This window comes from Lagenorhynchus albirostris, chromosome 12 (genome assembly GCF_949774975.1).
Source record: "Lagenorhynchus albirostris chromosome 12, mLagAlb1.1, whole genome shotgun sequence".
NCBI lineage: Eukaryota > Metazoa > Chordata > Mammalia > Artiodactyla > Delphinidae > Lagenorhynchus > Lagenorhynchus albirostris.
This window is the reverse complement of record NC_083106.1, coordinates 9,583,870-9,610,918: the sequence shown is the minus strand read 5'-3', so window position 1 is coordinate 9,610,918 and position 27,049 is coordinate 9,583,870. Positions and strand designations below refer to the sequence as shown.

Sequence of the window (27,049 nt, the reverse complement as noted above, 5' to 3'; positions counted from 1 at the left end):
TTTGGAAGTGGGGGCTTTGGACTTTCTGCACCCTACCCTCTTCTCACAGGAAGCAAGTTACTTCTTGAGCATAACTTGGCGGTTTTAGGAAGCTTCTCTTTTTCCATAAATGAAAACTTAGCTTTGGCGTTATATCCATCAGAATCCATGCCCCCGCCCCCTGCCCCCCACCCCACAATGTTGAAGCAGAACTAACCAGTACTACCTTTGTGTGGCATAAGGGTGTTTTGAAATAACAGGAGCAGTCTTCAGCATTCAGTGTCAAAGCCTGGTTAACAGGGACTCTGGGAATACAAGCTCTGTTCTACATAGAAACTACGGAGCTGGTTATTTAGCAACTGGAATTGGGAAGCAGAGCCCAAAAGAAACGTTCTTGACCTTGGAGCGCTCAGGTGTTACTCCCTCATTAGTTTCACTGAAGCTCAGGGAGCGTCCTGAACGGTGTAAGATCCTGTGTGTCCCTGGAGATGCAGAAACTAAAAGGTGTCCTGTGTCCCACACATGAGTGGCCATGGCTCTCCACCCCTCACAGCTGCCCCACCCCGTTCCTTGGACGGGCTCCAGCCCCTGCTCACGGCAGTCAGGATCCTGTGCTTAGCTGTCTTTCTGGCAGGACAACGAATCGTTTCCTTTCTTGTCCATCTGCTGGCAGTCCATCATTGAGAGGTACCATCGCCCATGACTCCAGAGCCTTCATTCACCCCAAACTGGGTGAGGCACCTTCAAGCTAAATCAAATTTCAGGTTTTCTAGGCATTTTAATTGTACATAATGAGGGTAACTGAGATCATTATAAAAGGGTAGAATCTTTTTAAAACCTGTATTCTACCAAGAAAACGTAGAGGGTGCAAATCAGAAATGCAGACCTCACTGGGGTGTAATTGAGATTATGTGCCGTGGCGCGTGGGATTAGAAGACAGCCACACAGTCCTGAAATTTACTAGCTGGATGGCCTCAGTCAACTTAGTGAGCCTCTTAAGGGCTTAGTTTCTTCATCTGTAAAATGGTCTCAAAAATACCAAGGTCATAGACTTTTTGCAAAGACTACATGAAATACGATATGTGAAACTACTTGAAATCACAGGTACTCGATCAAAAACGGGAAATGTTCATCCTTTCCCTGCAGTCTCCCTGCCCAGCTGCCTGTTACTTTAGAAACCGTGTGACCACATCTGTGTGTCTGGCAAGGGTGGACCTTCCCTCTGTGTCTGTCTGTTCTGACCTTGCCTTCTAATGGGCTGGATAATTACATGGTAGGAGTCCTCCCCACCATTGGGCAAGAGAAATGCATTTTTTAGTGCAAAGGCACTTTCTTGACAAAGGAAAATATTCCATTCCATGGGCAGCGTTTTGGTGGGGAATCAGGAATCATCTGTTAGTGAGTCATCTGCCCCTTTAGACAAGGGTAAGAATAAATCTGCAGCCCCCAGCCGCAACCCAGTAGCCCACAACTCCTAGTGAATCTCATGTTGTTCACTTTCCTACCAAATGTGTGCTCCTGAAGCTGTCTCGACCCACTGGCCTCCACCTTGGTGTCAGAATGTTCATGGGCTTGTTAATCTCTTCACCTTACTTTGTGTTCATTTCTCTCCTTTAGGGAAAAACTTTTTTTTTTAATTGCATACGTAGCACTTTTCTTCTCTAGTCAAAAGTACCGTATTTCCATTTTATATAAGTATCGTGTACTATGTTTCACATTATGGTTTGTCTGCTATTGGAAAAGGGATTGTTTTATGAGCTTATGAGTGAAATAGCTTAACCATCCAAACTCACATGCATCTCTGTCTAAATGATTGGCTCTTTCTAACCTGTATTTATCCTGTTATCTGCTTCTAAGAGGCTTGTGAGGATGGTATGTTAAAAACCACTCTTCAATTCCTCTGCAGTCTTAGGGAAATATTATAAAGGAAAACTTACTTAGTAATTCTTCTTCCTTTGCAAAAGGAAGAAGGTGCCCCCTCTTTCCCTTCCAGGGATGGGGGTAAATAAACCATGACACTTGGGTGCGGAGAGCTTTAGCAGAGCAGGAGGGAACTGTCGGCAGGAGTGGGGAATGCACGGAAATGAGTGTCTGCTCATCTCCATATATGCTTTCTTTAATTTTTTCAACTGCACGACCATCTTTGCTACAAATCACCTTGCAGTTCACCACCCAGAGCATGGACCCAGGTCTCTCAGGTCTGCTCTGATGATTGTATCAAATTCAACTCAGCAAATGTTTGCAGAGGGCCTACTCTGCCGTAGGAAGTGTCTGGGGGCTGGGGATACAGCAGTGACTAAACAACCTGCAAAGACCCCTCCTGCTGAATTGCCCCTGCGGTGGGGTCCAGTCCAGGTAGGCTTCATCTTACCCCTTGTTGGGCAAGCATGGAAGGTCTGGAAACAGTAAATACAGTGAAGGGTTTTGGGGCTCCATGTCCTTGCTGATGCCCGTCCTCTTTGTTGGTCTAACTCCAGCTTAGCCATCAACACCCCATCCAGAAAACCTTCTCTGATTCCATCCCGGCCCACTGAGCTGATCCCCTTCACTCTTCCCTCAGTACACTGTCTTTATCTGTGTCACCTAACGTGCTGTTTTGTTTGTAGTTCACTGATCTGGGGTCTGTCTCTCCTACTGGACTCTGAGTAGCTTGAGAGCAAAGATCTTGTCTTCATCTTGTGTCCGTCCCAAGCATTTGGTCCCGTGTGTTGGCGTGTGGTAGGTCCTCAAGAAAAGTGTGTGGAGCGATTGAGTGCAGGAATGAGAGATGCTCAGGGACATGGGGTATCCACAGTATCCACTGTACTTGCTCTCTATCTTTGTAGAAACTTTCCAAAACTCACCCAAAGACCAAAATGTTCTGAGTTCATGCTTCTTCATAATACCCAAGACCACTTTTCACAGTAACTTCTGGACACTGGCAGGAGAGGACATGGCCCAGTGTGATGGTTAGGGCTGGGGCACGCTGCATGGCAGAGACCTCAGTAATGTGTAAAACCTTGTTCACTGCTTTACCAAACTTGGGAGGGCGACCGAAGCCCTGGGTGAGGGGTGGGGGGAGCTGCTGAGAGCTGGAGCACGGGGAATAACAGCTAGCAGGAGGGAGGAGGAAACAGGCCGCACAAACAACAATTATACGCTGAGTGGTACCAGCCAGCACCACACCCGAGGTGTCCCTGGGCTGCATCCCAGCACAGAGCCTGATGCCCCGAGGGTCTCAGGACAGGAGAAGGCTCACTGATGTTCACGGAGCAGTCTAAAACAGGACAGGGCATCTTCATCCCATAAAGGTTTTCTCAAACACATAATGATCAAACTAATTTGTATTTAGTTGAGAACGTCTCTGGGTTGAATAATCCGTTCCCCCGCTATGCTTGTAACTGAGATATCTAGCCTTCGGGTTCAACTCAAGAACATTGCCAGTGTTTAGGGGTTGAAATTGTGTAGCTTTTCATCCCTTCTCATTCCTAAAGATCCCCTTCCCCTTCCTGCTACACTTGGACTCACCCCCGACCCAAGGAAAGGAAAAGGGAAACTTCAGTGAGTCTGAGGCTCTGGATCTCCAGAAGCATTGCTGGGAGCCTGTGTCTGGCTCTTTGGGGTTGTTTTTTGTTTTTCACTGTGACATAGGGACAACAGGGTATAGCTTTCTCTGCCTTTAATCTATAAATGTCCAGTTTAAGGTAGAAATCCACAATGATGGCAGAAGAACTTCTCCAGTCACATCCCTGTAAGAAATTGTGTATAGACTCAAGTTGAGATGAGAGGTAACTTGAGTTTTGTATCCTTGAATGTATGATACCCCCTACCTCAAAACACACCCATCTGATGGGGGCAACCTTCAGAAATCAAGGGCTTTAGCCTTCTGAGGTTTTGATCTAACCCAGAGCATGAATTATTGTCCAGCATCTTTTTTATTGATAGCTGATTTTTGAAAAGCACAGAGAGATTTTAATATTTTGGCAATACCCACTTTTTTCAGTTTAATGAATATTTATGCACTTATTTTTAATACTATTTTTCCACTGCAAAAATAAGCCACATTTGATTAAGAAGTTTGGAAACTATCACAAAGCACATATGCACAAAATCACCCTCACACCTTTCACCATGGAAAATGAGGTAATACTTTAGGGCATGTTCTTCCAGTTATGAACATAAATGTGTGCTTGAAACAAACATGGGATCATCCCGAGTCTACTTTGTATCCTGTGTTTTCAGTTCGTTCAGCAGATATTTATCAAAGGCCACTATGTGCCGGCCCCAATTCCAGGCACCAGGGTTACATCTTCGAACCAAGTGGACAGAATTCCTCATTGCTTGGAGGGTTTGTTTTGTTTTCTAGTGGGAGAGTCAGACAGTATGAAGGTGAGTGTGTATACATTCTGCCAGGTGGGGTAAGTGATGGGAGGAAAAGGAAAGCCCAGAAGGGGACCCAGGGGGCAGGGAGTGCTGGTGAGGAGGGCTGTGATTTTACAAAACGAGGTCAGAGAAGGCTCTGCAGGGAAAGTGATATTGGAGCGGAGACTTGCAGGAGGTGGGGGAGCTCTATGGCTTTTCAGGAACCGCATTCTAGGCAGAGGGCACAGCACAGACGGAAACCCTGAGCAGAGGCTACCTGGAACGTTCCAAGAGCCACAGAGAAACGTGAGGAGGGACGAATGGGTGAGAGGGTGGAGTAGAAGATGAGAGATGGGATGGGCTGTGGGGCAGGACTGGAGGCAAGGAGGGGAGTCAGGAAGCTATGGCTCTGGATCCATCAGAGTGGTGCTGTGCCACAAACCTCAGACCATGACGCGTGCTGAGTCAAAGAGCAATTCAGAAAACGATGAAGGTGTTTTAGGGATCCTTTGACCAATTTATTTCATTCACATTTAAAAAAATATATGTGCACCATCGGTGTATGATTTTAAAATTGGTGTCTAAATCAATCTAACATAATTCTTTCGATAAGTATAAAATAAAGATTCCCAGTGATTAGAGAATGTTGTCTTATTTGGTACACTCTTCCTTAATGGTACATCTTCAAGTTGGGCTACCTTAGATTTGATGAAATCAGGAATTATGAATAGAGCTGAGGTCCCGCTGAGACTTTCCTGTACAGAGTTGTCAAAAATGGAAGGAGAGTGGACACTCTTTCAGGTGTAAAATGGGGTCAGAAGTAACTATACCTTGGAATTCTGTTGACGGCTGGAGCAAATCCCGGCTTTCTCCTCTGGCCCTTCTGTATAGAGGCCTCGCCCAGCACACACTCCTAGCATGCCGCGAGGCAGGGAACTTTCCGCAGGGACCTCTCCTGCCCTGCTAATTTCTTATGGGTCCAGGATGCACTAAAAGCAAGGTGATGGAGTTACTATGGCCAATTAGTTCGGCAGCCGTACTCCCGAAAATGACACAAACAATCATGTGAGTTATGGTTTGCATGGTTGCCATTGATGTATGGCATGTACATCCATGGACGTACAGGGATAGTGGATGTATGGTTGCCATGCCTACGTAATCCCATTAGGTCATTAAAGAGCCAGTTTGGGGGCAGAGAAATGCTGGCTTTCCTCCCCGTGATCCACACACTAGCCAGAAGTCTTTGGCCTCCTGGAATTTTATTTTATTTTATTTTAACATCTTTACTGGAGTATAATTGCTTTACAATGGTGTGTTAGTTTCTGCTTTACAACAAAATGAATCAGTTATATATATACATATGTTCCCATATCTCTTCCCTCTTGCGTCTCCCTCCCTCCCACCCTCCCTATCCCACCCCTCCAGGCAGTCACAAAGCACGGAGCTGATCTCCCTGTGCTATGCGGCTGCTTCCCACTAGCTATCTACCTTACGTTTGGTAGTGTATATATGTCCATGCCTCTCTCTCGCTTTGTCACAGCTTACCCTTCCCCCTCCCTGTGTCCTCAAGTCCATTCTCCAGTAGGTCTGTGTCTTTATTCCTGTCTTACCCCTAGGTTCTTCATGACATTTTTTTTCTTAAATTCCATATATATGTGTTAGCATACGGTATTTGTCTCTCTCTTTCTGACTTACTTCACTCTGTATGACAGACTCTAGGTCTATCCACCTCATTACAAATAGCTCAATTTCGTTTCTTTTTATGGATGAGTAATATTCCATTGTATATATGTGCCACATCTTCTTTATCCATTCATCTGATGATGGACACTTAGGTTGTTTCCATCTCCGGGCTATTGTAAATAGAGCTGCAGTGAACATTTTGGTACATGACTCTTTTTGAATTATGGTTTTCTCAGGGTATATGCCCAGTAGTGGGATTGCTGGGTCATATGGTAGTTCTATTTGTACTTTTTTAAGGAACCTCCGTACTGTTCTCCACAGTGGCTGTATCAATTTACATTCCCACCAACAGTGCAAGAGGGTTCCCTTTTCTCCACACCCTCTCCAGCATTTATTGTTTCTATATTTTTTAATGATGGCCATTCTGACTGGTGTGAGATGATATCTCATTGTAGTTTTGATTTGCATTTCTCTAATGATTAATGAAGTTGAGCATTCTTTCATGTGTTTGTTGGCAGTCTGTATATCTTCTTTGGAGAAATGTCTATTTAGGTCTTCTGCCCATTTTTGGATTGGGTTGTTTGTTTTTTTGTTATTAGCTGCATGAGCTGCTTATAAATTTTGGAGATTAATCCTTTGTCAGTTGCTTCATCTGCAAATATTTTCTCCCATTCTGATGGTTGTCTTTTGGTCTTCTTTATGGTTTCCTTTGCTGTGCAAAAGCTTTGAAGTTTCATTAGGTCCCATTTGTTTATTTTTGTTTTTATTTCCATTTCTCTAGCAGGTGGGTCAAAAAGGATCTTGCTGTGATTTATGTCATAGAGTGTCCTGCCTATGTTTTCCTCTAAGAGTTTGATAGTTTCTGGCCTTACATTTAGGTCTTTAATCCATTTTGAGCTTATTTTTGTGTATGGTGTTAGGGAGTGATCTAATCTCATACTTTTACATGTACCTGTCCAGTTTTCCCAGCACCACTTATTGAAGAGGCTGTCCTTTCTCCACTCTATATTCCTGCCTCTTTTATCAAAGATAAGGTGACCATATGTGCGTGGGTTTATCTCTGGGCTTTCTATCCTGTTCCATTGATCTATCTTTCTGTTTTTGTGCCAGTACCATACTGTCTTGACTACTGTAGCTTTGTAGTATAGTCTGAATTCAGGGAGCCTGATTCCTCCAGCTCCATTTTTCGTTCTCAAGATTGCTTTGGCTATTCAGGGTCTTTTGTGCTTCCATACAAATTGTGAAATTTTTTGTTCTACTTCTGTGAAAAATGCCATTGGCAGTTTGATAGGGATTGCATTGAATCTGTAGATTGCTTTGGGTAGTAGAGTCATTTTCACAATGTTGATTCTTCCAATCCAAGAACATGGTATATCTCTCCATCTGTTTGTATCATCTTTAATTTCTTTCATCAGTGTCTTATAGTTTTCTGCATACAGGTCTTTTGTCTCCTTAGGTAGGTTTATTCCTAGGTATTTTATTCTTTTTGTTGCAGTGGTAAATGGGATTGTTTTCTTGATTTCACTTTCAGATTTTTCCTCATTAGTGTATAGGAATGCCAGAGATTTCTGTGCATTAATTTTGTATCCTGCTACTTTACCAAATTCATTGATTAGCTCTAGTAGTTTTCTGGTAGCATCTTTAGGATTCTCTATGTATAGTATCATGTCATCTGCAAATAGTGACAGCTTTACTTCTTCTTTTCCAATTTGGATTCCTTTTATTTCCTTTTCTTCTCTGATTGCTGTGGCTAAAACTTCCAAAACTATGTTGAATAAGAGTGGTGAGAGTGGGCAACCTTGTCTTGTTCCTGATCTTAGTGGAAATGCTTTCAGTTTTTCACCATTGAGGACGATGTTGGCTGTGGGTTTGTCATATATGGTCTTTATAATGTTGAGGAAAGTTCCCTCTATGCCCACTTTCTGGAGAGTTTTGATCATAAATGGGTGTTGAATTTTGTTGAAAGCTTTCTCTGCATCTATTGAGATGATCATATGGTTTTTCTCCTTCAATTTGTTAATACGGTGTATCACGTTGATTGATTTGCGTATATTGAAGAATCCTTGCATTCCTGGAATAAACCCCACTTGATCATGGTGTATGATCCATTTAGTGTGCTGCTGGATTCTGTTTGCTAGTATTTTGTTGAGGATTTTTGCATCTATGTTCATCAGTGATATTGGCCTGTAGTTTTCTTTCTTTGTGAGTCTGGTTTTGGTATCAGGGTGATGGTGGCCTCGTAGAATGAGTTTGGGAGTGTTCCTCCCTCTGCTATATGTTGGAAGAGTTTGAGAAGGATAGGTGTTAGCTCTTCTCTAAATGTTTGATAGAATTCACCTGTGAAGGCATCTGGTCCTGGGCTTTTGTTTGTTGGAAGATTTTTAATCAGTTTCAATTTCAGTGCTTGTGATTGGTCTGTTCATATTTTCTATTTCTTCCTGATTCAGTCTTGGCAGTTGTGCCTTTCTAAGAATTTGTCCATTTCTTCCAGGTTGTCCATTTTATTGGCATAGAGTTGCTTGTAGTAATCTCTCCTGATCTTTTGTATTTCTGCAGTGTCAGTTGTTACTTCTCCTTTTTCATTTCTAATCCTATTGATTTGAGTCTTCTCCCTTTTTTTCTTGATGAGTCTGGCTAATGGTTTATCAACTTTGTTTATCTTCTCAAAGAACCAGCTTTTAGTGTCATTGATCTTTGCTATCGTTTCCTTCATTTCTTTTTCATTTATTTCTGATCTGATTTTTATGATGTCTTTCCTTCTGCTAACTTTGGTTTTTTTTTGGTTCTTCTTTCTCTAATTGCTTTAGGTGCAGGGTTAGGTTGTTTATTTGAGATGTTTCCTGTTTCTTAAGGTAGGATTGTATTGCTATAAACTTCCCTCTTAGAACTGCTTTTGCTGCATCCCATAGATTTTGGGTTGTTGTGTCTCCATTGTCATTTGTTTCTAGGTATTTTTTTATTTCCTCTTTGATTTCTTCAGTGATCAGTTCGTTATTAAGTAGTGTATTGTTTAGCCTCCATGTGTTTGTATTTTTTACAGTTTTTTTCCCTGTAATTGATATCTAGTCTCGTAGCGTTGTGGTCAGAAAAGATACTTGATACGATTTCAGTTTTCTTAAATTTACCAAGGCTTGATTTGTGACCCAAGATATGATCTATCCTGGAGAATGTTCCATGAGCACTTGAGAAGAACATGTATTCTGTTGTTTTGGGGTGGAATGTCCTATCTATCAATTAAGTCCATCTTGTTTAATGTATCATTTAAAGCTTGTGTTTCCTTATTTATTTTCATTTTGGATGATCTGTCCATTGGTGAAAGTGGGGTGTTAAAGTCCCGTGCTATGATTGTGTTACTGTCGATTTCCCCTTTTATGGCTGTTAGCATTTGCCTTATGTATTGAGGTGCTCCTGTGTTGGGTGCATAAATATTTACAAATGTTATGTCTTCTTCTTGGATCGATCCCTTGATCATTATGTAGTGTCCTTCTTTGTCTCTTGTAATAGTCTTTATTTTAAAGTCTATTTTGTCTGATATGAGAATTGCTACTCCAGCTTTCTTTTGGTTTCCATTTGCATGAAATATCTTTTTCCATCCCCTTACTTTCAGTCTGTATGTGTCTCTAGGTCTGAAGTGGGTCTCTTGTAGACAGCAAATATATGGGTCTTGTTTTTGTATCCATTCAGCCAATCTGTGTCTTTTGGTGGGAGCATTTAGTCCATTTACATTTAAGGTAATTATTGATATGTATGTTCCTGTTCCCATTTTCTTAATTGATTTGGGTTCGTTATTGTAGGTCTTTTCCTTCTCTTGTGTTTCTTGCCTAGAGAAGTTCCTTTAGCAGTTGTTGTAGAGCTGGTTTGGTGGTGCTGAACTCTCTCAGCTTTTGCTTGTCTGTAAAGGTTTTAATTTCTCCATCAAATCTGAATGAGATCTTTGCTGGGTAGAGTAATCTTGGTTGCAGGTTTTTCTCCTTCAACACTTTCAATATTCCTGCCAGTCCCTTCTGGCTTGCAGAGTTTCTGCTGAAAGATCAGCTGTTAACCTTTTGGGGATTCCCTTGTGTGTTATTTGTTGTTTTTCCCTTGCTGCTTTTAATACGTTTTCTTTGTATTTAATTTTTGACAGTTTGATTAATATGTGTCTTGGCGTATTTCTCCTTGGATTTATCCTGTATGGGACTCTCTGTGCTTCCTGGACTTGATTAACTATTTCCTTTCCCATATTAGGGAAGTTTTCAACTATAATCTCTTCAAATATTTTCTCAGTCCCTTCCTTTTTCTCTTCTTCTTCTGGAACCCCTATAATTCGAATGTTGGTGCATTTAATGTTGTCCCAGAGGTCTCTGAGACTGTCCTCAGTTCTTTTCATTCTTTTTTCTTTGTTCTGCTCTGCAGTAGTTATTTCCACTATTTTATCTTCCAGGTCACTTATCCGTTCTTCTGCCTCAGTTATTCTGCTATTGATCCCATCTAGAGTATTTTTAATTTCATTTATTGTGTTGTTCATCATTGTTTGTTTCATCTTTAGTTCTTCTAGGTCCTTGTTAAATGTTTCTTGCATTTTGTCTATTCTATTTCCAAGATTTTGGATCATCTTTACTATCATTATTCTGAATTCTTTTTCAGGTAGACTGCCTATTTCCTCTTCATTTGTTAGGTCTGGTGGGTTTTTATCTTGCTCCTTCATCTGCTGTGTGTTTTTCTGTCTTCTCATTTTGCTTATCTTACTGTGTTTGGGGTCTCCTTTTCGCAGGCTGCAGGTTCGTAGTTTCCGTTGGTTTTGGTGTCTGTCCCCAGTGGCTAAAGTTGGTTCAGTGGGTTGTGTAGGCTTCCTGGTGGAGGGGACTAGTGCCTGTGTTCTGGTGGATGAGGCTGGGTCTTGTCTTTCTGGTGGGCAGGTCCACGTCTGGTGGTGTGTTTTGGGGTGTCTGTGGACTTACTATGATTTTGGGCAGCCTCTCTCCTAATGGGTGGGGTTGTGTTCCTGTCTTGCTAGTTGTTTGGCATAGGATGTCCAGCACTGTAGCTTGCTGGTCGTTGAGTGAAGCTGGGGGCTGGTGTTGAGATGGAGATCTCTGGGAGATTTTCGCCGTTTGATATTATGTGGAGCTGGGAGGTCTCTTGTGGACCAGTGTCCTGAAGTTGGCTCTCCCACCTCAGAGGCACAGCACTGACTCCTGGGTGCAGCACCAAGAGCCTTTCATCCACATGGCTCAGAAGAAAAGGGAGAAAAAGTAGAAAGAAAGAATTAGTAGAAGTAGAAAGAAAAAGGAGGGAGGGAGGGAGGAAGGAGGGAAGGAAGGAGGGAAGGAAGGAAGAAAAGAAAGAAGATAAAGTAAAATAAAATAAAGTAAGATAAAATATAATAAAGTTATTGAAATAAAAAATAATTATTAAGAGAAAAAAACAAAAAAACGGACGGATAGAACCCTAGGACAAATGGTGGAAGCAAAGCTATACAGACAAAATCTCACACAGAAGCATCCACATACACACTCACAAAAAGAGGAAAAGGGGAAAAAAATCATAGATCTTGCTCTCGAAGCCCACCTCCTCAATTTGGGATGATTCGTTGTCTATTCCTGTATTCCACAGATGCAGGGTACATCAAGTTGATTGTGGAGCTTTAATCCGCTGCTCCTGCGGCTGCTGGGAGAGATTTCCCTTTCTCTTATTTGTTCTCACAGCTCCCAGGGCTCAGCTTTGGATTGGGCCCCGCCCCTGCGTGTAGGTCGCCGGAGGGCGTCTGTTCTTCGCTCAGACAGGACGGGGTTAAAGGAGCCGCTGATTCGGGGGCTCTGGCTCACTCAGGCCCGGGGGAGGGAGGGGCACGGCGTGCGGGGCGGGCCTGCGGCGGCAGAGGCCTGCGTGACGTTGCACCAGCCTGAGGCGCGCCGTGCGTTCTCTCAGGAAAGTTGTCCCTGGATCCCGGGACCCTGGCAGTGGCGGGCTGCACAGGCTCCCGGCAGGGCAGGTGTGGAGAGTGACCTGTGCTCGCACACAGGCTTCTTGGTGGCGGCAGCAGCAGCCTTAGCGTCTCATGCCCGTCTCTGGGATCCGCGCTTTTAGCCGCGGCTCGCGCCCGTCTCTGGAGCTCCTTTAAGCAGCGCTCTTAATCCCCTCTCCTAGCGCACCAGGAAACAAAGAGGGAAGAAAAAGTCTCTTGCCTCTTCGGCAGCTCCAGACTTTTCTCCGGACTCCCTCCCGGCCAGCCGTGGCGCACCAAGCCCCTGCAGGCTGTATTCACGCCGCCAACCCCCCGTCCTCTCCCGGCGCTCCGACCGAAGCCCGAGCCTCAGCTCGCAGCCCCGCCCGCCCCGGCGGGTCAGCAGACAAGCCTCTCGGGCTGGTGAGTGCCGGTCGGCCCTGATCCTCTGTGCGGGAATCTCCCCGCTTTGCCCTCCGCACCCCTGTTGCTGTGCTCTCCTCCGCGGCTCCGAAGCTTTTACCTTCCGCCACCCGCAGTCTCCGCCCGCGAAGGGGCTTCCTAGTGTGTGGAAACCTTTCCTCCTTCCCGGCTCCCTCCCACTAGTGCAGATCCCATCCCTATCCTTTTGTCCCTGTTTATTCTTTTTTGTTTTGCCCTACGCAGGTACGTGATGGGTTTCTTGCCTTTTGGGAGGTCTGAGGTCTTCTGCCAGCGTTCAGTAGGTGTTCTGTAGGAGGTGTTCCACGTGTAGATGTATTTCTGGTGTATCTGTGAGGAGGAAGGTGATCTCCGCGTCTTACTCTTCCGCCATCTTCTCGGAAGTTCCGCCCTGCTAATTTCTTATGGGTCCAGGATGCACTAAAAGCAAGGTGATGGAGTTACTATGGCCAATTAGTTCGGCAGCCGTACTCCTGAAAATGACACAATCATGTGAGTTATTGTTTGTATGGTTGCCATGGATGTATGCTGTGTACATCCATGGACGTACAGGGATAGTGGCTGTATGGTTGCCATGCCTACGTAATCCCATTAGGTCATTAAAGAGCCAGTTTGGGGGCAGAGAAATGCTGGCTTTCCTCCCCGTGATCCACACACTAGCCAGAAGCCTTTGGCCTCCTGGAATTTTATTTTATTTTATTTTATTTTATTTTATTTTATTTTATTTTAACATCTTTACTGGAGTATAATTGCTTTACCATGGGACCTTCTGGAATTTTAAGTCAAACTCAAAATCACTTTGCCAAAAAAGTTTGAAACACCAGAATTTTCCCTAACAAACCCTTGCACATTCTCAATAGTAGATGGGGAAATGAAACTGTTTACACACTGTGATTTGAAGCCTGTGTTTTTAAACTATAGCTTCCCAGGTTCTGTGTCTATAGCTGGACCTGTCTGGGTGGTCTGGGAGGCCCTGAATTAAGAATAATGACACTGATTTTGTCACATAGGAGCTCCACAGGCTTCAGGCGAGACTGTGCTGTGTGCAGACATCCCTGCTGTAACCACATCTAGCCAGGAGGCCTGCAGGGAGAAAGCGGAGCCCTTAGCTACTGTCCTTTCCTGGGCAGGGAGAGCTTCACCAGCCTTCTCCCCTTTGTAAGCCCGAAAGCTACTGCTCTCGATGAGAAAGTAGCCGTAGCCTGGTGAAAAGACGAACTGTGGAGCCTCTGATGACACCGTGAGTCCTCTTCATGGTCCACACATTCCTACATGGAGTTCTACTCTCCCCGTCCTTTCTCTCTGGGTTTGAGCTTTTCCTTCCAGTGTCCTTTTGTTATATTCTTCCCCTTTGGTCCCCGTGTCCATTTATTTAAACTCCCTCCTTCTACATTGGTAGATTCATCACTCCGTGCGATTGCTAAGAAGGGGCTTTTCAAGCGCTGGGCGCTGCTGCGGGGTGTCTGGCGGGGGTAGCGCTCTATGAAATCGTCTGGTTTTCCCGTTCCACGGTTGTGAGTGGATGTTATTTCCGAGTCCACTTTTTTCTCTATTTGTCTCCAAGTATTGTGCTGCTCTTTGCCCTGTAGTGGTACATTTATTTCTAAATATGTGATTAAGGAACAAATCATAAAAGTAATGGTGTTTATGTTCCTGCCTATAAATGAAGAATACATTCATTTTACAGTGACTCAGATGAAAAGGAAACAGATCATTTTTATTACTACTCTCACAGTGCTACTCTGTTATCATTTCAGACGTGTGAATCATTGGCTCAGATTATTTCATTTTATGATCATTTGCCTTAACTGTTTATTATTGAAATGCATTGCAATCAAGACTCTGACGTTTAAAATAATAGCCGAACTTTGTGATTTCTGAAATATAGAAACCTCCTTCGGTGGAGCGTGGCATCGATAAAGCAAGGCCGTGCCCCCTCTATCAACTTTAATTGCCTCATTTCTATGTATAAAGAATAGTTATTCTCATCTTTATGCTTTCATATATACAGGACAGAACAAAGATGTCAAACATAGGTCATGTTGTAGCCAGAGGTCATGAGCTACAATTTACGGGATGTTTTTTTCTGTGCATATCCATTTGCAGGCAAAATATGAAAAGATGACTCAAATTGTTTTGCTATGGGAAAAGATTCTCTACTTTTGTTGTTGTTGTTATGTAATATTATTACTAATACATGTTTGCTATGTCTTTCTGCTCACCTTCCTACATTTCAAAGGGTCAGTCATGGCCTGTGGGCAGGTAGATTACACATCTGTTATCAATGGCAACAGATTCTCTACTTTTTGTTCTAAAGGGCACTTGGTCTTAATGTCTCTGCTACATCTTCTTAATGTTGTTTTGTTTTGGTTTGGTTTTCAAGTCAAGTTAATCTTCTCCCAAAGAATGTCCTGTAGAGAAAAAGAGAGACTTAGCTACCCAATAATGAAATCCAGATTTCCTATTTGAAATGTTTAAGATATTAGTTTAGCCCCAGGACTTTCATCCAGGGAATCAATTCTACTGAGAGTAAATTCTAACCTGCAAGCCAGTTTCTACATAGAAATACAGAATTAATGAGAGTGCTGATCCTGGAATGTCAGTATCTGATGGTAAAATAATTTTGTCATAAATAATGACATAATACACTAATTGCATAGTCTCAGATAATATAGCACCCAGAAAATGGTTCCACCCTTCATGTATAAACAGCAAAATACAAATAATTATTTTTCCTAAAGTTTTGAGAAGATTACTATTAGAACTGAAAAAATTCCCTCTAATCTTTTGGCAATGCTACATTTTCTAATTATTACCCGGAAGGACCTTTCTTTACCTCTAATGTACAGTGAGATGACAGTCAGTAGTAGGCATTTAATCATCATATATAAAGACAAACACCTCACTGATGTGTATGATAGGAAGGGCATTACTGTACAGGCTTTCATCACCATAGCATTTGTTGCATCTGGTGCTAAATTAGCTCATTTCTTTTATGTTATGAAAATGCGTGCTTTCAGATTCTTTTTTTTCCTCCTGTCATTTTCCCATTGAGCTTTATGAAGACTAAGGTGCTGGTAGCCTATTATCCGCTCGGTCCTGGCCGGTCTATAGGTCACAGTTCTTCAGACCGAAAGAGGACTTCATTTGGGGTTTATGTCTTTGGCAGCTGCATCATCATCTTGTATCAAATCCAGGCCCTCGGGGGAAGGAGTCTTCCTCATCACAGATGGCACTCAGAATTGGAACGCCCATCCGCAGTTGCTCAGAAACGTGAAGGAGCCGTTTTCAAGTTGTCTGAGCTCGGGCTAGGCGTTTTCTTTGCCCCTTGCAGCGCTTCAGCTATTACGTCGTGCCAGTTGCTGGGGGTTGGCTGAGATTTTCCCATCAGCCTCGCCTCCTTACGGAGGTCTCGTTATCGCCGTCGTGGGCCGCGTCTGCTTTGTCTTTACCAGCGGGACTGCAGACGCTCTTGGCTTTTTCTGAGCAGCGGTTTGAATGTGTCTGTGCAGCACTGATCTTATCGTTTGCCTGGGGGCCTGAATTCTGCTGCTTTTATAGAGAGCGATGTCCAAGACTTCAGTGAGCAACTCAACATTGTCCTTTGAAATACAGAGGCTGGTAGGATGGGTGACTGTCACAGAGCACCTAGTATTGCGCAAAGTTGTACCAACACACGGTGCGTCATCTGCTAGAACTTTAGCGTGTGTGGCACAGATTAAACTCAGTGTGTGCAACCCCACCTTTTCTCGGTGGCGGAAGCATCCTGAACGGGGCAGATCCTTAGCACCTGTTTGAAGGACGTTACAAGACCCAGCAATCTTAGAAGTTAGAGGAGCAAGTTCTAGACTCAGGGTACATTGTCAATGTTGAGAATATGGCTGATTTGACTTTCCTGCTCTTTTCTGTGTTACTGTAAAATTCAGTGAATAGGTCTCTTTCATTCAATTGCTCAACAAGTACTTGTCAAATAGCTACCCTGTGCGAGGCATTGTGCCCGGTGCTGTGAAGGACACATGCTGACCAGGGCCCAGTCTCACCCTCCAGGACTTCCAGTCCAGTGAGTTTCATGAGGCATGTCCACAAACAGCCACAAGTACCATCAAGAGAAGCAAACAAAAATATTACGGAGCTTTAGGAAAAGAAGCCAGCACTTTAGCTCGGGGGTGGAGCCCAGAAAATCTTTTCACCAAGTCCTTATGCGAACTTGAAAGTTGGGGCAGCTTTAACAAGCTGAGTTAGGGGTGAGGGTGTTCCAGACACCAGGGCTGGGTGGCAGGCGCCTTTCTGGGAAGGCCAGGGGTCAGGGTTGCTGTCCCCGTATGTGTGAAAAGGGGGGTAGAGCAGGACATGAGAAGGGGAGACCGGAGACTAGGCACCATGGGGTATGGACGCCAGAGAAGGAGCTTGAAGTTGATTTGGCAGGAGAAGGGGAGTCATTGCAGGCTTTGGAACAGAGATGTGTCGGTGTGTTTGGGGTAACCTGAAGTGGGGCAGCAGAGGGCTGAGATGGATGTTCTGCTGTCCCCCAGGCGAGAAGCAGGGAGCTGAGGAATTCAGGGCAGTACCCCTGAGGTTCATGAGAGGTGGGGAATGGGGCCACAGTGCAGTGGAAGGATGGGCCTTAGGGCGGGAGGAAGGCTGTCTCCTCTCTACCCAAGAAGAGGGAGAGAGGAGAAGGGTACCCCCGGGGCAGCGCCCTTAGGCTTCCAGGGGGCTTCTGAAGGACTCAGACTCCAGCGGGACAGGTTTAAACATCTGGTAGACCCAGAGAACACAAAGCCGCCTTGTAACAGAGCTTCCAAATCAGCGCCTTCCAAACCCCGGCCCCCTTCCGACCCCCATGTCCTTTCTTCTCCAGCCACAGAGGGGCCAGAAACGGCACTTGGCCAGCTGGGGAGGGGGAGGAGGTTTAACACAAAACCAAGCTAGAAATTTCCACTGGTAATTAGGATTGTTACACTTTGAAATGGTTAATGAGACTGTCTGTCACTTAAAGTGACTGAAGGACTTTCTGTTACCTTCATCTCATGACCAGAAAAGTCAGGATCCATCTGAGTTTTTCATAGGGTGGTAGACATGTACCCATCAACTAGATTCTTCGTCTTCCTGCTTTCCCGGACTAGGGCTGAATAAATGAATTGACACTCAAGTGCAAACAACTTAAATCACAGGGTCTTGTCTCCTCCATGAGAATGTGCCAGGGGACAGAAAAGTTAAAGACGTTGATCTCTAATCCTGAATATCAGATATTGGCAAGGGCAGCAGACATCCTCGGCGGGAGGTGGGGAGAGGCGGGTGGAAGCGGTGGGAGTCCTCCAGAGCCATCAGCCTGGAGCAGTGGGTAGCTTTACATACAGTGCACTTGGGACAACAAGAAACCGTTTAGGACATGGCTTACTCATTAACGACATCTTGCTGTGAGCAGGCAAACTCTTGAGGTCAACCAAGTTACATTTCAGAACCAAAAGGGAAAAACAAATACACCATAACCTAAGATCTACTAAATCAACTCCACAGGAGGGTTCCAACAGCACTGAAGAATCCATCTCTGGAGAAGCCAAATGGAGCTAAATAAATTCCACCCCTAAACACCCAAGGTGGATCACATCCTACTGGCTGGTCCCTCCAGGTAATATTGTCCAGCTGTGACCTGGGTGCAGCTGCCTAACAACTGTTCCAGTTGTTTCTTATTGAAACTCATTAATAACGAGAAAGAGGAAACAGTTGGCCTGTTGTATTCTCTGCCTTTGTTCAAACAGGCATTCTTCTGTTGAATTATGAATTTCAGTTCTGGAAAAATTCTCCTCTACACAATTGATCATTTTCCTAACCATTTTGTTAAAAAAAAAAAAAAAAGAGGCCCACCTAGAGTAGATTCTTTTGGACTAAAACAAAATTTTAAGGCTAATCTATATAAATTGAAGTTTATTAGTATCAGGGTCAATTTTGTGCCTTTAATATGGACTGTGTTTATTTCTGATTGTGGTACCCTAGCACATTTTCAAGGCTTCATACAACTTCAGGTTGCTTTTTATATGACAATAAGAGTAACAAAGATAATGTCAGTCATATTTTATGACACAAATACTTTCTAATGTTCTTTGGAGTTTGAGTTCCTTGATATTAACTTGATTGATATCACAGTCAGAGATTTAATCAATAGACTTGCAGCAACTGATATTTATCTCCAGCTCTTCATAAAAGCTCCACGTCACAGTCCAAACATGCTCCATTTAACGTAATAGACACGCCTTGGAAAGGTATCTGTTTTTGTAGCCCCTGGCACTGCACTGTACCCTAGAGCTGGGATGCAGCCATGTGAACATTTCAGGGCAGTATTAAATGGGATTTTGATTGTCACTTTATACTGAATCTTTAAAGGGAAGATGGTCATTTCCTGACAAGACTTTTATTCTCTACATGTGTCAAGTTGAAATGCAAGTTCTGTGTTAGGCTATAGGGCTGGCCCACCTGTTTGACTCTGTATTTATTTCCCAATAAAAGAAGGGCTCCCAAAGGCAAAGCAAAAACGAAAACAGGAGGCACCCCAAGCAGCACCATCTTTTAAATGTTTTCTTTCTAATTTTCAGAACTAGTGGATCTCTGTTGCAGGAAAGCGTTTCATTTGAAGCTTTTCAGTACCTAAAATTATAAAATCAAATTTTTAAGAAAACTGGAAACCCACTGAACAGTTTAGTTATGTTAGTGTTTGTCTGAAAACACTCTAGGAAAAGCAGTGACTCTTTTTTACGCAACAAAATCCATTGGATTAAAGAAGTCCTTTCCATAGTTAAAGTGAATGCTTTCACAAAGGGTATTTCTTCAGCTTAGACACTCTTGTATTCCTTTTTTCCACAGCAATCTCTGTATATCTTCCTGTCCTCATTGCCGAATTCACTTTTCTATGAGAATCTCTGACGATGTTCAAAAAGGCTCTAAGTGCCTGGGAGTTTGGGCGGGGACGTTGATGCAGGACAGACAACTAATAGTTTTTTATGGTTTCCCATGAATCCTGCGAAGAGAAGTCACAACAGGCAATCCAGCCCAAGTGTGATCTGATACTTTCTGTCGTTCATTCTGTTCTGTTTCTGCAGGGGAGCTGGTGTGGGCAAGATGAGACAAGTTAGAAATGTCACATATTTTGTGTCTCTAAATCAGGTGATTCTCTTGGAGACCGCAGTCCACTTGTCTGGTGGGCAGTCTTACCTAGTCATGTTTGGGGTTGCTCTTCCATCTTCTTAAAGTGGCTGGAAAGTCTCTGGTTTCTGCAGAGCAGGGGATTCAGGACAGGCCCTTGGTCTTTAGTTCACAGTAACCACTCCACATAGACCTGAGTCACCAGCCGCTGGAAAACTAGATGCTCTAACTTGCCTGATGTTGGTCTCAGCAAAGGGGACCATGGCCTGTGGTCCCCGAGGCCTGGATGCTTGCCAGCATCCCCTTGCCATCCCATCAGAGACCTTGCCACCTCCCTGCAAGTACTGCACAGGAGTGGGGTGCTGTCCCCAACACCCCAGGAATGAGCCCCCTGGCTCACCTCTTGAGCAAAGCTTTCCAACCCTTTCTTCTCCAGCTCCCTCTCTTTGTGTGGTCTTGAGCATCTGGAAGAGTATTCCCTGGTGAGGCAGACCATCTGGGAGGTGCTTTCCACTCTGGATGTGACAATTCCATGATTCTGTGTGGTGTTCCTCAAAGCCCATGAGGTTACTGAATGTGATGACAATACACTGACCATAGTCATTGCAGGGCCATCCTTCACCCAGCTCCAGGCACCAAGCTACTTTTCACTCTGCCTCTCACCACCTCTGCAGAGTCAGGGAGCAATGACAGTGGACCAGGGTGGTGCTTAAACCTGGTTCCTGGATCCCTGGAGCCAGCTGGCATAGATGTCAGTCTGTCCCAAGGGCATCTCTCCCTGACTCATCACAGCCCCTGCTGCGTGTCAGTTCATTCACTGCAGGACAGTGAAGGGGTTTCGTAGAATCGAGATGCGCCGTGTTCATCCGTTGGTAGCTCAAATGCCTTCTTGAAGAGCATGAGACTATTATATTCCAGCTGCCTAAATCCTTTTAATCCTCTTCGGAAACGGCCTGCAAGTACATTTCCATAGCTCATTAACCTCTTTTGCATAGATTAGCTCCAAAATATTGAAAAAGTGATTTCTTGCCTTTTGAGGGTGGCTTGTGGTTCTCTGCGTTCCGTGCCCTGAGTTGTCTGACCCAGGGAGGAAGGGCCGGGTGTGATGAAGACCGTTCCAAGCTGGTGTCGTCCTATGTTATGCAATTCCAGAGATGGGTGGAGAGTCCCATAAATCATGTGCTCTGTTTACAGTACAAAGGGTGCAAGCTCTGTGCATCTTACATGGATTGTACAAGCAGGATTATTTTAATTTTTCTGCCAGTGTCTTTCCTGAGTACCACGGTGGGAGCAGAGGATTATTGTAGCTGAGAAGGGGGGTTAAATTGTCCACAAGAGAGAATTGCAGACCTCCCCAAAGGTAAATGCTTAAAACATGATGAATTTTTAATGGAAATCAATTTTGCTTCTCCAAAAAAGCTGTTAGTTTCTTGGAAAATACAGAGTGATCACTGTTGATTACTGACATTGTATTTCCTTTCTTTCTCCCCTCCCCCGCGCCTTCCCAACCTGCTGGCAGCTGTCCGTATCTAGCAGTGAAAATCACCCCTGCTATCCCCGTGGTCGGTGGCATTCTGTTCTTCTTTGTGATGGGGACCCTGCTGCGCACCAGCTTCAGCGACCCTGGCGTCCTTCCGCGAGCCACACCTGACGAAGCCGCCGACCTGGAAAGGCAAATAGGTAACCCTGAAGGTCCGCCCTTAGCCTCTGGTCACTGCCCACCTGTGCTCAGCCCCAGTGCGGGAGGACAAACGAGGAGCCCGTGCAGGAGGGGCTGGGCGCTGGACAGTGCCAAGTCCCCGGGGAGGAGTCCCGAAGTTTTCATTCACTTGGCCTGAGGATGATCCGAGTAGGAGGTGGGATGGAAAGTGGTCGGAGGTAAGGCTGAGGGACCGGTGCACTGGGGGCACGCTGCCACCGAGCTCTTTGAAACCCGAGCGTCCGAGTCCCCTCCGAGAAGGAGCCTCTGTTGTGAAAGCTGTAGTTCCTGGTGGCTGCTCTTCATTCCCTTTTATTTTCATCATAGCTGAACTCTGGTTTCCATGATGTAAACCTGGAAACGTTACATCTTAGACTGCTGTCCTATTTATCCAGCCTAGGATCCAGCATTTCCTTTATTAAGGCATAACAAAGATGTATATTTCTGGTATATATTGAGATGAATGGCTTTATTTTTCCTTAGATATTGGAAATCCTAGGATTAAAAATTTCCAGCAGTCCATTTTAAAGATATTAAAACCAATCCTAATCCCTCATACAAAGAACCCTTAAAGTCCTTTTTTTAATTAAAAAGAGAGCTTCCTCTTAAAAGTTTGCCTTTGTGAATGTGTAGCTTTGCTGTGGTACAGTGATAATTTGACAAGTGTGGCAGGGGGCTGTGATGACTCAGTGTGAACATAAAGTTTAGGCATGAAAAATCATTTGACAGAAATAGTTCTCTCCCAGTGGGCTTCCGTTCACAGCCCACTCAGATGAAAGACCCCCACTTTCCACAGTATAAAGAGGTACAAGTGTGGGTCTTGATAGGTACCATCTGCTCTGGTCCACCTCCCCAAGTGCTGAAGCACATACATGTCCTTCTCTGAGCATCTGCTTCCATCCTTCATCCCTGTCACCTGGGAGGGAAGCAGTAAAGGAGTTGATTATGGGAGTGTATGTGAGTTGTCTGCTGGGCTGCAGCCTCCTTGTGTCCTGAGGTAGGGAAGTGGGGAGACAGTCTCTTTCTTTGACACCACCTATTGAGATTTGAACACAGGGTATTATTTCATAATCTAAAGCCTACATTTATGGCTTGTTAATAATCTGTAAAGGCCATCCATGACGGTCATTGAATTTGATCACATCCCAGCAAGTTTGTGAGGAAGACTTTATTATGACACCCATTTTACAAATAAGAAAACGAAGCCCTAAAGTGGTTGAATGGGAGAAAGTGGCAGAGCCAGAGCCTTCAACCCAGGTCTCCTGGGTCTCATCCGTTGTTCTTTAGGGATGTTCTTGCTCTTGAAGGCCCAGTTTCCTTCAAGGAATAGAGCGGGGCCTCCAGAAACCGCGTAGTCTATGCCCATGTCAAACTGGTACAAGCTCGAAACTCCTTCTCAAGCGGTGTGCAGACAGCCCAGCACACTGGCCGTTAAGCATTTTCCTGCTGTGATCTTATTTTCCCTCCCACCTCCCTGTTAGTGCTAGGAGCATCTGCAGAATCAGCAAGGTCAGGAACTGGGGGGTTTTCTGCCTTCCTTACAAAGTGGATAATAAAGAGTGCCATTGGAATTCTCTATGAAGAATGCAGATTCTAAGAGGCACAGACTTTCCATCATTAACACTGAGGAAGTTGAATGATTCACTGAAGTGCAATTTTTTGTTGTTTTGTTTAGTTTTTTTTTTTTCTTAAAGTTGATAATCTCAGAGCAGTATGTTTCAACATAAGCAATTGTTAAAAACCAGCTCTGCCCCCATGTCTCCGCCCCCCAGAGACACAGATTCTGTGAGAGAACTAGATGGGGTAAAGGATAAAACCAAATTTTGTTTCCCGTGAAGGAGAGAAAAGGGACTGTAGAGACAGGGCTTTGGCATGGCAGAAATTAGTAGCCTGGCACATCCTTCCCTGAAAGGCAATGATGAGCCTAGACAAAATAGTCAGAAACAATCATTTCATGACTCTGGAATTTGAGGAGTGGTTATTCATGAAAAACTGACGAACTCTGGGTAAGAACAGTGGGAGTCTGTGGCATTCTGTCCTGGGGCTGCTCTAATTGCTAACCTGCGTTCAGAGGTGAGGAAGTTCTACCTGGACAGGACAAGCCCTGAAAACCAGCAGCATCTCTGTCTGAGGGGCTGACTTGATTTGGAGTAGAGCATGGAAAAAACCAGAAACTGAAACTTTCACCTTAAGAAACTGGACAAAGAAGAGCAAACTGAACTCAAAGCAAGTAGGAGTAAGGAAGTCTTAAAGATGACAGTGGAAATCAATGAAACAGAATATGGAAAACAACAGAGAATATCAGTGAGCCCAAAAGTTAGTCCTTAGAGAAGGTCAACAAAATTGACAAACCTGTGACTATACTCCCCTGACCTTCCACTCCAAAACAAGACAGAGAAAAAGAGAGAAGATGTGAATTACCGAAATCAGGAATGAAAGCAGGGGCATCACCATAGGATTTTAACTTTATGCTACAAATGAGACCACTTAGACAAATGAACAAATTCTTAGAAAGCCACAATTACCAAAAAGAACGACTCAGGAAGAAATAAAAAATCTGAAAAAACACATAGCAAGTAAAGAAACTGGTCGTCCATATTAGAAAGATGAATTTGAACCCTTACCTCACACCATACATAAATTTTAAATGAATCATAGACCTACATATAAGAGCGAAAATGATAAAACTTCTGAAGGAAACATAGAGAAAATTTTCATGACCTTGTGTTAGGCAGAGTTCTTAGATATGACACCAAAAACGTGATCTGTAAAAGAAAAAGATGATAAATTGAATTTCATCAAGTTAAAAACTTTTGTGCTTCAAAAGATACCATTTAAGAAAATGAAAAGACAAACCACAGACTGGGAGAAAATATTCACAAATCGAACATCTGATAAAACATTTCGTACTTGTATCTAGAACATATTAAGATCTCTTACAAGTCAATAATAAGACAAACAACCCAATTAAAAGATGGGTAAAGAATTGAACATTTTTTTCAAAGCATATATATGAATGGCCAATAAGCACATGAAAAGATGCTCAACATCATTAGTTGTTAGGGAAATGCAAATCAAAACCATAGTGCAGTACCACTTGACACCCACTAAAATGGCTCCAACCAGAAAGACGGACGGTGTTGATGAGGATGTGGACAAATTGGAACCCTCATGCGTTACAGGTGGGAACGTAAAATGGTGCAGCCACTTTGGAAAACTCTTCTCAAAAGTCCTCAAGAAGTTAAAGTTACCATATGACCCAGCAATTCTACGCCTCCGTATATATCCAAGAGAAATGAAAATACACGTGCTTGTATGTGCATTATACCTAATAACCAAAAACTGGAAACAGCCCAAATGTCCATCGGTGGGTGAACTGATGTACAGTATGTGGTCAGTCCACACAATGGAATACTGTTAAGCAGTAACATGGAGCAAAGTGTTGACACAGGTTGAAAGAAGCCAAATCAGAAGACTAAATACTGTGTGGGTCCATTTATATGAAATGTCCAGAAAGGGCAAACTTTCAGAAAAGAGAGCATATCAGGGATTGCCCAGGCTGGGGCTAGGACTGAGGGCTGACCACACATGGATGTGAGAGAACTTGTTGGAGGGATGAAAATGGTGTAAAATGCATTGTGGTGATGGTTGCATAAGCTAATACATTTACTAAAATCATTGTATTGTGCACTTACAATGGATAACTGTTATGTAATGTAATTTATACCACAATAAAGCTGTCAAAAATAAAAAGGAGGAAGAGAGGAAAGGAGAGAGGAGAAGGAAGAAGGCTCTCCTGTCCTCTGGTTGTGGGACTTTAGGCTAGTTGTGCACTTTCTAAACCTCATCCCACCATGTTCTTAACTTCAACATGGGAATAAGGACCCAGAGCCTGTGAGGTTCTTGTCAGGATTAGCTCAGTAAATCGTAGAAATTTTTGGGAAAAATTCTCCTCTTTTCCCACTTGGTTCTCTCTTCACCTTCTATAAACACAGATTCTCATTAAAAAGCGACCCGGTTTGTGATGGAAATAAACAGCAGAGCTGGTCTAATGCTTTATAAGGAGTTCTCCGGTATATCACTTGGATGTGGAAAATAAGATGATGTTTCAATGAAATCCTACCACATTTATTTTGTGCTCTCTAAAGAAGGAAAAATGAAAAATGCGATTTGGAAACTTTTTATTATTAGGGCTGTTGATTCCAATTATCCATTGTATTTCTCTGCGTGTAGAAGCCCAGAACAGCCACTTGAAACCTCCATCTGAGGAGCTGATTGAAGATTGGCCAAGCATCTGACCAGCTACCCCGTCTCCAGATTTCTGGAGAGGAGTGGGTGGCGAAGAGGAGGCTGTGTGTCTCAGAGTCTGTTCCAAGTCTCTGGAAACGCCTTACACTTCTTTCTTCTGAAAGAGCCTTCCCAATAACTCATGTTGCAGCTAAAAAGACAGCCAAGAATGCCAACAGGAGTCCAGGGAGGTCCTGCTGGGGTCATTGGAGTCCTGCTTGGAAACTTTAGTTTTGGAAACTCAGTTCTTGCAGTTCACTCGGGGATGATCAGATACTAAGCAAACTGATTTGGGCTTAGAAAAAAATTACGATACCACATTCACGGGCTCCAAGCATTTCGTTTCAATTAGGGATAGACCTTTCCAGGGATCAAAATAGGGGAAAGAGGCGGGTCTCCCTCCTTCCTTCTGTTCCTTGTGCATCTCTTCCCATCCTGAGGTTGCCAAGACAGGGACGGCAACTGTAAGCTGAAATATGCACTCCGCCTGTTGGGCTCTAAAAGCAAGGCTAGTTATTTAGGAAGCTCTCTCCCCATGTCACGGTAACCCCGACCCCAAGTAAGTGATCTAATGGCTGCTTGGTGAGGATGGAATCTGATTAAAGGAAGCCAGGTGGCCTTTAAAAAATTCACCTGTGCTGTGGCAGAATCTGAAGAATTATTGTCTCCACTCTGAACCTTTTACTGGCCGGCTAGAGTACCACTCTGCTGGACAGTGCCCATGTTTGCGCCTCCCTTCCCTCTGCTCTGACCCCCTCTCCCCTCCCTCCTCTTCCTCTCCTCCCCCTTCTCCGCTGCCTTCTCTCCTCTCCTCTCCTCCCTCCTCTCCCTCCTCCTTTCTTCTTCTTTCTCCCTCTCTCCCATACTCTTTTGGTCAAATTCTCATCATCCAAGAATTTTCCTTGTAGTACCCGGAAACAGTCACCATTTCTAACACTGGAGTTTATCTTTCATTGCCTCTTAAAGCCGTCCTTGGGCTGGGTATCCTCTAGAGGAGCCGTCTAGGAAGCAGGCAGTCAGCTTCCTGCCTCCACGGAGGCACTGGCCTTGTCAGCAGCTCAGGTCTACACTGTCCCAGAGAGTGCAATTCCTGCAAGGGCTCTGGAAACAGGGTGTGTTCACCACCCATCTGACTTGTTAGTTTTCTCCCCAAAGACATCTTAATTCTATGTTTAAGAGTAGAAACATTTTCATTGGAATTTTAATAACACTGATGGAGTTTTGTTGAAGAAAATGCTTTCTGAGGAGAACATTCTTAAGCGAATTTAAGACCTTAATTTTCTCTATTGTAAAGCTACACTATTTCCAATTTTTTCTCATTGCCATTTTTATTGTACCAAAATTATTTTTATTGGAGTGATTTCTTTTCTGTATAAAATTTATAACTAAGATTTTTTTTAATATTATGAAAGCTGCCATTATGAATTTTCTTTTTTTTTTTTTTCCAATTTTTTTCAATTTTTGGTTGCATCCCACAGCATGTGGGATCTTAGTTCCCTGACCAGGGATTGAACCCACTCCCCCTGCACTGGGAAGTGCAGTGTCTTAACCAC

The 27,049-nt window shown here is 43.9% G+C and overlaps 1 protein-coding gene across 4 annotated transcripts in view; it reads left to right on the top strand.

The window, feature by feature from the left end:
• The window catches only part of ZDHHC14 (zinc finger DHHC-type palmitoyltransferase 14), a 272,373-nt gene that overhangs the window by 147,230 nt on the left and 98,094 nt on the right, over positions 1–27,049 (top strand). For 2 of the 4 annotated variants that reach the window (XM_060167377.1, XM_060167374.1), the window contains exon 2: positions 21,030–21,202. In XM_060167377.1, coding sequence (XP_060023360.1) covers positions 21,030–21,202 — 173 coding nt within the window. The remainder of the gene's footprint in view (positions 1–21,029; positions 21,203–27,049) is intronic. The other 2 variants (XM_060167375.1, XM_060167373.1) reach the window with 1 other exon arrangement.